The following is a 16,630-nucleotide window of genomic DNA, read 5'->3' as shown; positions in this document are numbered from 1 at the left end:
AAAAAACTTTAAAAAATTTACAAAAAAAAAAACAATTCTCTCTCAATTAAAATAATTTACGGTACATCCTCCTTTTTCTTGTAAAGTCAATTGGTATAAATTATTATGGCCGCGCATTTTGACTTGAATAAAATTACTTTGCGGTTTTACAAAATTTGTTTTTTTCTATATTCCAATCATTCGTGCTAACCAATGAACAGTATGCGCTATTCGATGATAGATTCCTGGTTGTCCCGGCTGTGCACATGAATATCCCGCACTAACAATGCCAATTAAATACCAACGGCCAGCTCGTTGTAACATAAGCGGACCGCCAGAATCACCTTGACATGAATCTCGACCGCCGTGTTTATAGCCAGCGCATAACATTTCATCGTAAATGACTACGTTTATACCATTAGCTCGATGCCATCTGAAACAGTTTTCGAATAATTTATTTCTTATATATTTTCATATATTTTAGATGAAAAAAACTTTCTTTTGAAAGGAAATAAATACAAAAATTTGCTATTTTGGGATTCAACGCAGAAGAAATTCATAGACTTAATTATTCTAAGGCATTTTCTGGTTTTATAAGAGTCTAATATCCTTTGAAGCTATCCCCAACGTATACTTTCACAGTTTTTTGCATTTTCTAAGGGCAAACGATTTGTAATTCGTAAGTTTTCCATAAAATGTGTCTCCTTTATGTCGTCAAATTCTTCTATTCTTTCTCGTCCTTTCATTTTCTAGTTAAATTGACGTCACAGGATAGGACCTTAAAATAACAATTTTTCCATGACTTTTCTCCTTTCGTTGATATTGAGCCTCCAAATGGCTGGACCATTTTAATCTATGAAGGCTAATATTTCGTAGTTAACCAATCCAAAAATAACTTGAACAAAACCAACCCGAAGAACTAGGTCCAATATGACGTCAGAACATGATGTCCCCAATTAAGCACTGCAACTTTTATTTAAGCTAGTTTTTGATGGATTAACTTCAAAACGAGCTATTAGCCACAATAGATCCAATCGGGTGAGTCATTGTTGATAACAAGAATGTAAAAAGGGTAAGAAAGTTTTCTTCTCAAACAAGTGTTGCCTGAATTGAATGTGAACGCGTAAGTAAATGTTAGGGATGTCTTTAGAGGAGTTTAACTGTAATAAAGTTAAAAAGCTTTATAATTTTGGGGCTCAGGTTATTCTGCGTAAAATTCTAAAACAACAAATTTTTAAAATATTTTAAATTTTATTTTTTTTTGGTAAAAGAAATGAATGATTATAGAAAATTTTAAATGAGAAAAAAAGACCAACTTCAAAATAGTACATTGAAATCCAATAACTTTAAAAACAAATATTCTTAAGACATATAAACCGTTCTTCACGAAATCCAATTCCGCCTTATTGTTAGTGTAACTATAAAAATTTGCAAACTCGTATATTGCAAATAATTCAAAAATTTCAGCTGTATCGACGTCATATTGTAGCCGACTAATATCCACAGCTAAAAATCTCTATCATGATTTAAAAACCGCAACAAATTAACACTGTAAAAAAATCCAGGATTGTAACTAAAAAATTTTTCCAACATCCAATTTTACTTACCATATAGACTTTTCTTTTTATCAAACATTTGATTATTATATATTTTTTTCCCGGGTAAAGCGCAAACCCTTACCTTTCACAAACTCTATTATCTAAAACAGGAACTGGAACTGACTGTAAGGTCTGTGGGCGTAAGCGTGAACCAGGTGAAAGTGCACCCCATCCAGCGGCTACACCAACTTGTCCAAGAAAATCTTCACCGCTTGTTGGTAAACAAATCGGTGCTATATGTGGTAACGAATGAGCCGGACGATCTAAACGTAATACAGCCACATCATATCGATCAGCTTGTGGTGTGAATTTGAAATATGGATGCACCTAGGAAATAAAATTTAAAGTAATTGTATCTTCCAAAACTGAAGAGGCAAAAAGATAAACAATTTTACCTGAATTGACGATACGCCAAATGTATAAGCTGGCAATGGTTCCACAGCAGAATTTATAACATAGTCTCCAAGTGTGACATGGACTTGTCGAGGAGATGCTCGCGCTACACAATGACCTGCAGTAACTACATGACGTCTTGATACAAGAGAGCCACCACACCTAAAAAAAGTAAAAATAAATCTATAATCTCAAATATTGGGAGTTCTGTTAAAAGGGGGGATACTTTGTTCTGGCACAAGTATAAACTTTCAGATATTTAATAGTTTAAAAAAACTAGTTTCTGAAATCCCGTAGCAATTCCTTTGGCAGCTACCTAAGAAACTTCGCTCTGCTGCGAAATCAACTAGTTTTTTGTTGACGATTAGATGAATATTTTTCGAGAAGTGTCCTTAAACCAAAATAAAAGTTTTTTCTTTAGAATTTAAGGTGATATTTTAAAAACTAGTGAACTAGTCGTTATATGAAACCAATTTTAAAATTTTTTGGGTCAAATTTACTACTCAATTAATCAAATTTGGTCATATTATGAAACAATATATTTTTTTTTCTTCTGATTTTCTCGATTATTTCAAAGGGGTACAAAGAAGTCAAAAATTAAATAAAATTTGGTACAAATTATTTTCTAGGGTAATTTTTACCCAAAAAGTACAAAATTCACACCACTTTGACGATTGAACGGGTAGTTTTTGAGATATCGTCCAAAATTGCAGTATTTGAATCTATTTCTCAAAAGCTATCCATCCAACCGTTAAAGAAACCCAATTTTTTAATTTTTTGGATCAAAATTATCTTATAATCCAAGTTTCATAAATTATCAAAATCAATTTTTTTTCTCGATTTTTTATATCGTACCCTTTATACGTCTACAATTGGGCAAAAAATTGCGTTTCCGAATTAAATACAAATCATTTTCTGCCGTACAAATAATTTACAAATCATTCAGAGGAGAAAATTTAATAAATAAATAGGCTGACAACTGACAGAGTCCCCAAATAAAATTAACCCAAGACTATGAATTCCTTCAGGTTACCGACGATAATTACAATATAATTTTCTAGTAGCTATCTGAAAATATCGATCGAATATCACTTGAGCTGAATCGTGATATGCCTAAAGCATCATTTAAATATAAATATGTGTGTGTGCCCTTTTTGTCAATCAAATTGAACAATTTCATGAATAAATTTTAGCATGATGCATGCAAACAATAATTTAATTTTAAAAAAATAAAAAGTTTTATTTTTAAAAAATGATTTCTCTCTTCTCTTAAAATATATCAACAATAATAATAATGATAATAAATAAATTGAAATGAAACAGTTTATTTACATCAATTTAGAGTATCGACCTTGACGTTACCTCAGAATCAATTTCACCAGTGGCAAGAACATTTAAATTTATTTATAAAAAAAATATATATAAATAAATAAATGGTTCAGTTCAACATACACACACACTTGAACTTCTGGAGGATATGTAACTAAAAATCGACAACTCAATTATTTTTGGGAGACTAACCATAAAATCTTGAGTCAAATATATGTTGGGAAATATATTCGTTAAGGTAGTACAAGCGCCAAGGAGAGTATAGACTTGTGGTTGAAATTATTTGTACCTTATTTTCAACTTCAACTTCATGAATGTAGACGAAAAATAAGAATACAATTTTTCGATTTCTGCCTTGGCTTTCGAAATATCGAAGCTAAATAATTAAACAAAATTTTCAATTTTCGATATTTTAAAAATTACTCCCAAATATCAAAGAATTTGATTTTTACTTTTCGTCTTATATTGCCAAGTTATAACAAAATTCATCATCCCACGATCGTGCTCATACAGCCTTAATTAGTCGGGCACAACGTTTTTTTTTTTTTTTTTCAGTCATTATACCATATATATATTTGTAATATATATCAAGGTATACTAAGTCTAGTCCCAAGTTTGTAACGCTTAAAAATATTGATGCTACGAAAAAATTTTTGTTATGGGTGGTCATAAAATCGCCCAATTCGTATATTTTCGCTTGCCTGTCGATCCGTCTGTCCGTCTAACAATACGATAACTCAAAAACAAAAAGAGATATCAAGCTTTAATTTTTACAGCTTAAGTCTAAGGGCGTAAAATGGTAGGTCGAATTCGTAAATGAGCAAAATAGGTCAAGGTTCGGTTCTTGTAAACCGTTAGTGATAGAACAAAAGTAAATGTAAAATGTAAAAATGTTCCTTATAAAAAAATAAACAACTTTTGTTTGAAACATTTTTTCGTAAACATCACTGTTTAGCCGTGAGGGCGCAAATTCTATGTGTCACATGTATGTATGTGTATTGTGACAGTGTAATCAATACTGCCTTTACATGGTATTTCATCAAATAACTCAGTCAATTTCTTTCCCTTGTTTATTAAGGTTTTAACTTTAAATAGTGTTTTTTTAATTAGCATCGATTAGTTTTGAAGAAATCCATGAAAACATCCAACTACCATTTTTCCTTAAAACCAATGTTAAATATGCCTACTTTAGAAGTTCTTTATTTATTTAAATAATCATGCCACCCACCACCCTAAAACTTTCAGAATTGATTTAGACTTAATCCAACTTTATATAAATTACATCAAGCTTTTTATTTAAAATTGCCTTGGTGCACATACTTCCTTAATATAGATTGCAATCACGGAGCAACTACCTTAAACAGAATACAATAAATTGATTGATTTTTTACGTCTCGTATAGAATTTACAACATTAAAGTACAAGTTTTTCGTTTATGCAAACCTTAATCCCTATAAAATTTATAAATATGGGATTACAATTAATTATATTTTTAAACAATATTTTGAAATGTAAAAATTAAAATAAAAAGTTATTAAAATATAATACAACAAATTGATTGATTTTATTTAAAACTTTGCTGTTGTTGTTGTTTAAAATTTCACTTGTGTGAAAGTCTATCTCTCCACTAAACAACTCTACACTCAAACTGCTGATTTATATTGATCTTTTGACTTGTTCTTAATTTATTTATAATCATATTAAAAAGTCATAGATAATACCTAACTATAATATAATGAAAATGAAATTAAAAGTGGAAGTCTTAGTTAATTTTTTTTTTTTAATATTTTGTATATATTATTTTTATAATTTTAATAACTTAATATAATAATTAATAATAGTTGAGTTTTTAATTTTAAAATGAAATCATAATTATGGTTGTTAATAATATATAATTTTATTGCAAATTAATTTGATATAATGTATGTTTACATTATATTGAGATTGTATTAAAAAACGAGTTCGTTCAGAGTGTTATTCTATATATCGTTTTAAGTTTTAAAATCATGTTCGAGGTAACAGAATTGAGAAAAGGTTATTGACTTTGTACAAAAAGAACTAAACTGCTATAAACTTGTAAGACCCGATCTACACTATATAGCTTCGACCAGAATTCGTTCTCGATTCGCCCTCGGTCCGATACAATAGGGCTTCTGCGATCGTAATTCAGTTTTGGAAAAAAGTTCAGCATCTATTCTCAGTTTAGAACATATCAGTGTTCATTCTGAGTTGGATGAAATCATTATTCCATATCCAGCGTAATTTTCAATATATTGAAAATTGAAAATTTTCGTAAATTATTCAGCTTTTGATATTTCGAAAATAAAGGCAGATATTGAAAAAATTTTATTCTTATTTTGCGTCTACATTCATGAAGTTATAATAAAATTCATCGTCAAAGTAGAAAATAAGATAAAGTTAATTTCAACCCCTTACTCAACCGTGCTCGTACATCCCTTATATAGATGGACACACTTGGTTTTTTTCTTTTCTATGTCAATTCTAATATGTTTACTTTCTATTAAAAAGTTTTTTTAAAATTTGTTTTTATTCATTCCAAGTTTAAAATTGTCAAAAACTTTCAAAATATGTTGTTTTATGAGATTTCATACTTATTAAGTATTAAAAGAGTATTTGAACGGAATCATCGCCCCAAAAAATGGCTTTTATACTTAGGTTAGATTATATTGACTGTCCATGAAGATCAGACACTTAGAATAGAGAGCCCAATGTGATTCTATATATGTGCTTTACCACCTTTTCCGTTGATAATTTCATTTATCAGCTCCTCAATTATTTTCAAAGGCTGAGTAGGTACACCCCCTTACACTACATCAGCCCATCACAACTATTAATTAAATTAATTTTGGTTGTAACGGCGGGAATCGAATAATTTACCCTAAGCATAACGCGAACGGAATTGGTTACGTCTTAATCAATTGAGCTTGTGACGTACTTTTGTAAAAAAAAGATGATTGTTTTTTAACTACAATTCATTAAAAAAATAAAAGAATATTTAAATATCAAAATTTATTATTATGATAATAATAATAAGCGTGCGTTTAAAAAATATTTATATGGAGAAAGTAGTTATGGTTACGGTGCATTGCCATTAACTTTTAAGACAGGTAGCAGTTTAAAAGTTTTTATACCATGTATATATGAAATATACATAGTATTATAAGTTTAGTCCCAAGTTTGTAACGCCTAAAAATATTGATGCTACAAAAAAAAAATTGGTATAGGTGTTCATAAAATCACCTAATTAATCCATTTCCGGTTGTCCGTCCGTCCGTCCGGCCGTCCGTCCGTCCGTCCGTCCGTCCGTCTGTGGTCACGATTACTCAAAAACGAAAAGAGATATCAAGCTGAAATTTTTACAGCGTGCTTAGGACGTAAAAAGTGAGGTCAAGTTCGTAAATGAGCAACATGGGTCAATTGGGTCATGGGTCCGTAGTACCCATCTTGTAAACCGTTAGAGATAGAATAAAAGTTTAAATGTAAAAAATGTTCCTTACAAAAAAATAAACAACTTTTGTTTGAAACATTTTTTTGTAAACATCACCGTTTACCCACGAGGGCGTTAATTAGGTACAAATTTTATAGTATGTATTAATATAGGAATATCAAAGTGAATATCTTTTGTTATTTACATGACGTCAAAAAAAACAAACGATTGCGCATCAACACTTGCGCATTATATGAGAATATCAGTTAAATATGTCAGATATGTATATATGTGAAATGTGACAGAGTTATCAACACTGCCTATACATGGTATTTCAACAATTAACTCAGTCAATTGTTTGTTTTCACTTGTTTTTAAATAAACTTACTTCTTTATAATCTGAAACAGTGAGGTAAATTGAAGTGCTCTTACTTATACCAGCCATACCATATAATTTAATATAATCAACTTCAACTTCAACTTAATATTATATTACTTTTAAACTACCTTGCCTACTGTTCATCAAATAAATGGTTTTTGCTCATTGTTTTTTATAGTAAAAGAGAGCTGATTGTAGCCTGAACTTCCTGAAAGTCATTACAGTTTAATTTTTATTTGATATTGATAGTTTTTGTAGTCCTTAATGTTGATTAGACATCACACTGCAATTTTACGGTAAATATCTGTTTAAAACAGAAATTACAAAAAATTCTTAGCGCAGGAGCTGTGCTAGCTAAGCGAATTCCCTCCCTATGCATTCGCTATGTGTTAGCTAAACGAATATTGCATTTTTATTTTTCAAGAATTTTTATTTCAAAAACTAAGCGCTTAAAAAAATCAAAAAATACAACCATATTTTCGGATCTACCCCATCGCTTGTTTATCGGTCAATTTTTCTCATTAACTAACTTGTCTTAAGAAATACCAAAACGCTTCTTAACACTTATCTCAAATCTTTACTCAAACCCTTATCTCAAAAAAAAATGAGTCATTACCTAGATGTTCCAATACGGATATATGCTTGCCATGGAAATGATCCAAAACCGGCTTCATCACCACCAACAATACGACGTTGAGCTGTCTGCTTCGCTGGTGATATTCCACAACCTAAAGCAAACAAACAATTAGAATTAAGGGGAGGAATATTACAAAAGGAAATCTGATTTAGCAATGAAAAGCAATCGGAAAGGTTTGTAAACAGGAAATCTTTATAATTTGTTATTTTTACGAAGTTTAGAACTGAATTGTTCTTAATCGAATCAGAGACTTATTGCCAGCCGCAGGTTTCAAATGTTTGCAGTCGGATATTAATACCTTGTAAACTTTGAATTATGTCTAAGAGCATAGACTGGTTAAGTTTGATTAGCCGGAGGGCTTTTACGGGTAAGAATAAGTTTTAGGTCTCGTTAATAGTACTCAGCGAGACCATGTCGATAATCGAAAAAAAGGCAAGCTCCGTGTAGCAGCGATTAATGTCTCAATTTGCAATGGTTATAGCCAAATAAATTCTTACACAGTAGATTCCCCAAATAATAGCAGCTTCATAATCATAAAAATCGTACAGATTGTCAAATTTAATAATTTTTAATAATTGATTTTGTAATATTTATAATCATTATAATAACAATTGAATAATTTTGTTGAATATTATGAAAGTGTAATGAGAACATATCGAAATATAATATTTTGGCTTTAATAAATTATTAGAAATTAGCATGCAAAATTAATAATTATTATAATTATATATTTATTAATAAATAATGATATTCTTAATAATATTATACCGGTAGCATTTTAAATAATTTATTTTTATTAATATTTATAAATATATACACTTTAATTCATTAAAAGTGATGTATAATGGATATTGGTTTTAAAAACTAACCTTTACTTTTACCAAAGAGTTAGTTAAATTTAACATTGTGACGTCATACGTGGGTATCGCCATAGAATTACATATAAAACTTTTGCTAAAATGAGATGGACAAACCTTTGAATGCAATATTTGATTACTTATAACTTCTTAGTTTTTTTAATCAATTTTTAATTTCACTTTCAATTTTGTCATGGTATCAAGTCTAGTTTTACATTTTTATGGGCAATATGGCCAGTTCGACATCAAAATTACCCCTACAGTTTCTTAAAACGCATAGAGAAGAGTTTAGAATAAAGTCCAGTTCAGACTTTAGCTATGACCCTTTTTCTAAAACGTAAAAAACAATTTTTTTTTCTAACACATGATAAATGTACCTTTAAGTTCAATTTCTAACTTACTTGATAAAAATGGACTAAAAACTAAACTTAAATCGTTGATTTAACCAAAAAATTAATAATTTATCCAAATGAGATCCTTATTTAGCACAATCATCGTTCTTCCTATTGTTTCGGATAAAAACTTCCAATGATTTGGCGTTTTACAAATCTTATCTTAAAAAATTATGAAGGAATTTAACTTCAATTATTATTGATTGCTATTTAACATGAAAGATTTTCATAAATTATGAAAAAGAAAATTCAGGAAATTATTTAAGGTAATGCGTACAAGGTAATGTAAAAATAAATAATTAATTTCCAATAATTGGTCTTCTTTAAAAAAAAAAAAGGAAATCCTTCCTTAAAAATAGGAAATAAATAAAATACCAGAAAATCTAATCAAAGATATTATTACACAGGTAAAAATTACAAAAGATGTAATCGGAGGTTTTTATGTAGTTAAAAAAAAATTACCATACTTCATCTAGCCTAGATGAAGATTTTCTACAATGCTTCCCGTTTTATATCATTTCAAAAAATTGAATTTTATAATTTAAAGAAAGTAATTACAAAAGAATCTATGGACAGATTTTATGCCCAATCATGAAGAATCCTTTTTATTAAATTGAATTTTTGAAATGATATAAAACGGGAGAATTGTAGAAAAACTTCATTATATAACTTTATTTCGAAGTACCTATAGATGAGGTACTTTTCTTTAAAAGTAACTAGATTTCGAAGTACCTAGATGGAGGCACTTTTCTTTAAAAGAATGAAATGTTGCCATTTTTCCAGTTTTTGTGACATATTTTGAAAACATTAAAGGATCATCTTCATTTTTTTTTCTTAAGCTGATCAATAACGCAGGTCTAGAACAAAGTTCGTTTCGAAAAAATGACGGCCCAAGATGGACTAGAATTTTTCTAAATCTTGATCTTGATTTTAGTCCGATACAATATTTCCTGAAATTTTTACAGCGTACTCAGGACGTAAAAAGTGAGGTCAAGTTCGTAAATGACCATTATAGGTCAATTGGGTCTTGACCCATCCGTATACCCATCTTGTAAACCGTTAGAGATAGAACAAAAGTTTAAATGTAAAAAATGATCCTTATCAAAAATTAAACAACTTTTGTTTGAAACATTTTTTCGTAAACATCACTGTTTACCCGTGAGGGCGCCAATTAGGCGGAAATTTTATAATATTTACTATACTTGATTATCAGTTACGTATGTGTCACATGTTTGTATGTGTTATGTGATAAAGAAATCAACACTGACTATGCATGGTATTTCAACAATTAACTCAGTAAATTGTTTGTTTTCACTTGTTTATTATATAACTAAACATGCTAGTAAATCAACCAAAGAGCAACAAAATACACCAAAAATGTTAGAAAAAGACATACAACCACATCGATATAACCAAAAATCTGCATGCAACAAAAATTTAATTAATCTTAGAAGAACAAACAAACACTAAAACTACAAAACAATACATTCCAGAAGCCGAGCAAACAAATAATAAACAACTCACTTGCATCATTAATATTCGGCCCCGTATACTCCAAAACTTTTGGTACCTCTAATGGTGCCTCCTTTGTGCCACGTTGTAATTTTTGTTTATTATTATAAAAACAGCATCCAGTTAATAGAAGACCACAACCGCCATCGAGAAGACCACCACCCAACCAACACGTGACGAAAAATTCACATTGACCACCTGAACTAATACACTCCTCGGCTGTATCCGCCGCATTACTGTCTGCCGAGGAGTTCAAGTCTGCGTCATCTCGTAGTAATAATGGCTCTATATGTCAATTTGATAAATAACCAAAAGAAAATCATACATATGAGGATTTGCTCTTTGATTAAGTGTTTGTTTGTTTTTTAAAGATAAGTGTTAAAAGGGCCAAATTGTTAGTTCAAGATCGCATTTTCTCACATGTTCTCGAAAGGGCCTAAAAAGTATATGAGTTTTGGGTATAATGCAAGAAATTTTGAGACTTTAATGAGGATAACATAAAAAAATTCACATGTCTCGAAAGGGTCTAAAAAGTATATTAGTTTTGTGTAGAATCGAGTGTTTTGTGAGGCTTACATCGAATAAAATTCGTAAAGGACGAAATTTCTTCTTAAAGCTTATATTTTCCTTGTTATACCATGCATATATGAAATATACATAGTATATTAAGTTTAGTCCCAAGTTTGTAACGCTTAAAAATAATGATGCTAGAAAAAATATTTTGTCATAGGTGTTCATAAAATCACCTAATTTGTCCATTTCCGGTTGTCCGTCCGTCCGTCCGTCTGTGGACACGATAACCCAAAAACGAAAAAAGATATCGAGCTGAAATTTTTACAGCGTACTCAGGACGTAAAAAGTGAGGTCAAGTTTGTAAATGAGCATCATAGGTCAATTGGTTCTTGGGTCCGTAGGATCCATCTTGTAAACCGTTAGAGATAGAACAAAAGTTTAAATGTAAAAAATGTTCCTTATCAAAAAATAAACAACTTTTGCTTGAAACATTTTTTCGTAAACATCACTGTTTACCCGTGAGGGCGCCAATTAGGCGGAAATTTTATAATATGTACTATACTTGATTATCAGTTATGTATGTGTTATGTCATAAAGAAATCAACACTGACTATACATGGTATTTCAACAATTAATTCAGTCAATTGTTTGTTTTCACTTGTATTAATCTTGTTTTGGTGTAATTTGCGTAGCTATCTGTGGGACATCCTGTACATATATATGTATATTTACAAGGAGACATCACATATGAAAGAAAGAAAGTTCAAAGAAATAATAATAATAAATACCAAGGCAAGAGAAAGCAAATTTAACATAACAAATCATTATTTTATTGTAAACAATATGTATGCATGTTCATAAGAATAAGAATAAGAATATCTTATATGATGCGATGTGGTGAAGTGTGTGCAAAACATATACCGAATCAAACTGAACCGACCGAGAGAATGGAACAAGAGTTAAGGTTATTGTCACTTTATTATTTTAAGGTATAATGTCCGTTATATATAGTTAAGTTTATAAAAATATGCTCATATAAACGCATACTTTGACAAATAATTTAAAATGTCTCAATTTTAGTCCACTGTCAAATTTGACCCACGCAACTTTTTCCAACTTGACTATTCGTTGTGTGCGTAGACATGGTAGGGACAATAAAATCGATGCTAGCGCTTCCAGTGAAAAATTTTGGCATTAAAGGAGGCTGTAATGACTAATTTGCAATTCTTTACATGTTAATGTTATAGAACATGTCAAATTAAAATTATTGAAAATCATTAATTAATTAAACTTAATGCATTAAAAATTATGAAAATAAGAAATCAAATTGCACAAATATTATTTTTCAAATGTAAATTTATCATAATTATTTATTTAAATTTGTGAGACAATAATATTAAATTTTCAATGTAAGTCATAAATACAATCCATACAATTATATATGCATCCATACAATTCTATAATTAAAGTAGTGTATCGTTACCATGGAAACGCCTCCAAAAAAACTCACGCACGGTGCGAATAGACGAATCTCTTTTTTAATTAACGGGCAAAAAATTTTGAATTTTCCAATTCTCAAGGTGGTAGGTTTTCCTAACATCTACTGAAAACTTTTAACGGGGTTTACGGACATTATACCTTAAATTGTAAGAGCATTTGTGTGAATTCGTAAACGGTACATCTGTGGTTAACACATCATTCTATTTTATCTTACATAAATAATATGCCAGAAGAGAAGCCTTATGCAAAAGTATTTTTGGGTGAGATCCGGAAATCATGCTATAAATTGGTTTCACTGATAAAATCATTATTCTTGTTCTCTTGGGGGATAACGAAATGTGAATTTCGAAAAAAGATGTAGGAAAACTTTCGCGAGTGTCGAGTTGAGATAGCTAAGGGTTTTTTTGTATCTGGTTTGGGTACCTGCTTGAACTTTAGAGAGTACACACGGATGAAGATATCACATTCTTCAAAATTTTAATATCCAAAGCATACCAATTTGAAATTATTACAAACGCAACTTCATCTTATGAGCTGTTTTTGAGTTCTAGTAGCCTGGTCTTCTGAGTCTCTAACCATTTAGGTTGTAAATTGACTATTAAATCAACCAGGAGAGTTCAATCTAATCTGATAACTCATAACATGATGTCACCCATCAAATTCTGCAACTTTTCTTTAAGTTATTTTTTGAAACTCTAATAGTACATTCGTGTTTGCATAGCTTGAAAAGGACTCAAAGAATTCAAACCTAAGAGGACATAGTCTAAGCTTAATTCCCGACAGGACTTTTTCAAGATTTGTGTGCGGTGCTTTTACTAGTGAAGGACGGCCTAACTAAAATCATTTTTCATTCCTATATTGCATTGTTTCATTAAATATTTGAAATATACACTTGTCTTTACTGGTTAATTGGAGTTTCATGAGACCTACAAAGTTTGGGTGCAAATTTAGTATAAAGAAATTACAAGTTAGTCTTAGTATGTGATTTCTATCAAGTTTAAAATGGTCTAAAAGTTTCAGTTTAACGTAATCGTTAGCTTCGTATGAATAGTAACTTTATCAGAAGTCGAAGTCATCAAATCAATTAGTAAATTCAATAATCAATTACCATTTGAGCCAAAGTAAAACCAAATTAGTAATTATAATATCGAAGCCTCCCTTGTAACCTAAACCCAGCTCTTCCACAGACTAATGTTATTGATTATTGTTAAAGGAGAACATTTGCGGAAGAAGGCAGTAGGATATATGGCTAGATCTGTTGATTGTGGGTAAGTGGTAAGTGGTATTCGAATAAAGTTATAACTTACCTCGGTCATTTGCGGTTTGTTCTGGTTGACTAATACCAGTTGGTGGCGGGGGTGGAGGACCAGCATTTAAATCCTGTAAATTTGCATCACCCGTTAACCAATCGTTTGTGGTAATATCATCGGGTTGATCACGAAAAGTAACGAACTCATTATTCGCATTTGGTGTTCCTCCTACGCCACCTATACTATTGGTTGGAAAAATCACACGTGGTCCTCGAGATCGCCAACTATTCCCAACCGTACGTGGAACTGTGGTAGATGAAGCTGATGCAATTACTCCAGGTGAAGCCGGGTTATTACCACCAGCAAAATAATTCGGAGATCCGGGTGGCGGAACATTTATATACGGTTGTGGAGGTAATGGATTTCTTGGTGTATGTTTATGAATATGAGAAGGGGCGTTTGTTCCGATATATGGATATCGTCTCGAGTTACTCGTATCAACCGACGCAGCATTATCCTCTGTTCCTCGGGTATTCGAATTATCTGCTTGGTTTTCAAAATGATTCAAAACTGGTTGTGACCAATAATCGCTATTCTCATTCTGCACAATTTCCGACGATGTATTAAAATTATAATTTGATGACGCCGCGGCCGTAATTTGTTGATCTAGTTGATTTCGTTGCGATTGTTCAACAAACAACTGTTCTGGTTTAATTTGAAATGATCCCGCTTCTGTGTTGATATTAATAAAATCATGATTCCCTCCCGTAGCCGTCGGAAAAGTTAATGATTTCGGTGATCGATTATGATAATTTTGTTGATATGTAACGGGTTGTCGATTATTATAATATAATTGTCGTGGTGGGGATGATGTACGTAAATGTTCTTCTTCGCTATAAAATTCCGACCATCTTGGTGGTGTATCATTATTAATCGTTAATGACTTTTTAAGTAAATCTTTCGAACTTATTTCCCCCGTCCGTTGTACACTTAATATTTGAGATAAATTTTTCGCTTGGACCTGAGCTTGTTTCTCTGCATGTATATTTACAACACCACTTTGTGCTTTTGGTAGCAAGTCATGCCGTATATTATAATATAGATTAGCTTTACTTGACGACAGCGCCCCTATGGGTGTATTTATTAGTGAATTTTTTCTATGATAAACTGGTAATCGAACGTATCGATTAAAATATGGTGAATCAATTGCTTGCGTTAAAAATAAACCTGTGATAAATACAATTGATGATAAATTTGATAGTTTCATTGTGATTCGACTAGTTTTTATTTTTTTTAGTATCGTTATTCGTTTGTTTTGCTAAGCCGCCATGTTTTTTTAAGTGTCAAAAAAAGAGTGACTTTCATTTGTTTTAATTCGCCATGTTTTTTTAAGTGTCAAAAAAAACAAAAACAAATGGAAGAATATTATGATCGATATATTAACACGTGTTTACATATCAAAATGAATTCTTTTCAATATCGTTCTTTGCTGGTTTTTCGTTTGTACGTGATCACTTTCACCTGGTTGTGTTGCGTTGTTGCGCTTGTATTGCTTCTTCTTCTATTCAATATATGTATTTATAGTTTGATAATTTCTTTTATAAAAAAAAATAACTTTCTACATTTTGATATAAGCAGCCAGCAATGTTATTTATTTACAAATAATTGATATGCCAATGATGTGTTGGTTGTTAAACTCTGTTGGCTGATCAGGCAGGCAGGCAGGCGACCTAACCAATGTCCAATGAATAAAATAGCTTCTAGTAAGTGTATGATGACAAAATCTGTAAAAGAAAATTAAAAATAAATAATATAAAATTCACTTTCAATATTTCTTCGTGATGTATAATGGTTGTAGTAGTCATTTTTTTTTTGCAATGTTTTTGTTTAGTGGCCTACTATCACTTTTTATTTTGTCAGTGTGTAATCGATATATTTTTTTTTATTTGGAAATGAATCATACGATTTTTGGAAATCTATTATAATGAAATATTGACAAGTTTTTTTTGCATAATTTTACTTTTTATGTTTTTTTTTTTTTTATAATAATAATAATGGGGTTTAACCTCCGTGTCTCTGGCATATACGCCTATAACAGAGGCCACCCACATCATTATTTGGTAATCTTTATTTATTTAACTTCATACATATTTACAATTACATTTTGATGTGGGTGGATTCGGTTACTTCGTTGTTATCCAAGCCACGACAATGTGATCAATTCTGCACCTCCATTAATTATAATTGTTCACACTGCCGCTGCCTGGATTCGAACCCGCAACCTAAGCCTAAATAGACAAACGCCTTAGACCGCTCGGTCATGTAGACTCTCGGCCAATTTTTTATTAATTCTTTGTTTCTTGTCAGTATTAATCTTTATCTTTCTTTATATCTGTCTGAATAAAAAAATACTTTTTTCCCGCACCTCCACCATAAAAATTTCATAGCTTAGAGTAAATCCTTCTCTTAAGTAAAGTTTTTTAAAAATCGTTAGGTTTGATTCAAATTAAAACAAGGTATAATCCATAGTACATTATAGTCTTCTACTAAGAATCATATATTAATAAAATTTTATCGATATATATTTAAAAGACTTGTTGGCTGAATTTTTTTTATCACTTCAGGTGAAGAATTCTCATTGCACGAGCAGAAAAACTGAAGATGGTTTATGAAAATATGATCGTTTAAAATTCCTAATTAAACAAAAAGGAATATGACGTCATTGTCCAGTTAGTGACGTCATTTTCCGATATTCGATAAAAAGAGATGGGCAACAATCTTTGAATGCTTATATTACACTCAAATTTTGTCATGGTATCAAGTCAAATTTTACATTTTTTTCG

At 30.6% G+C, this 16,630-nt stretch overlaps 1 protein-coding gene across 1 annotated transcript; it reads right to left on the bottom strand.

Annotated features, from left to right (window-relative positions):
• Positions 1-114: 114 nt before the first annotated feature.
• On the bottom strand, positions 115-15,054 carry LOC123300421 (serine proteinase stubble). Its single transcript, XM_044882993.1, has 5 exons — positions 13,845-15,054; positions 7,743-7,854; positions 1,973-2,132; positions 1,660-1,904; positions 115-412 (listed from the first exon to the last, which is right to left on the bottom strand). Exons 1-5 carry the CDS (start codon positions 15,052-15,054, stop codon positions 166-168), a joined length of 1,974 nt encoding a protein of 657 aa, XP_044738928.1. The 3' UTR covers positions 115-165.
• Between the last annotated feature and the right edge of the window lie 1,576 nt (positions 15,055-16,630).

This window comes from Chrysoperla carnea, chromosome 5, assembly GCF_905475395.1.
Source record: "Chrysoperla carnea chromosome 5, inChrCarn1.1, whole genome shotgun sequence".
Taxonomy (NCBI): Eukaryota; Metazoa; Arthropoda; class Insecta; order Neuroptera; family Chrysopidae; genus Chrysoperla; species Chrysoperla carnea.
The sequence above is the reverse complement of the archived record's forward strand: the minus strand, read 5'-3'. Positions and strand labels throughout refer to the sequence as shown.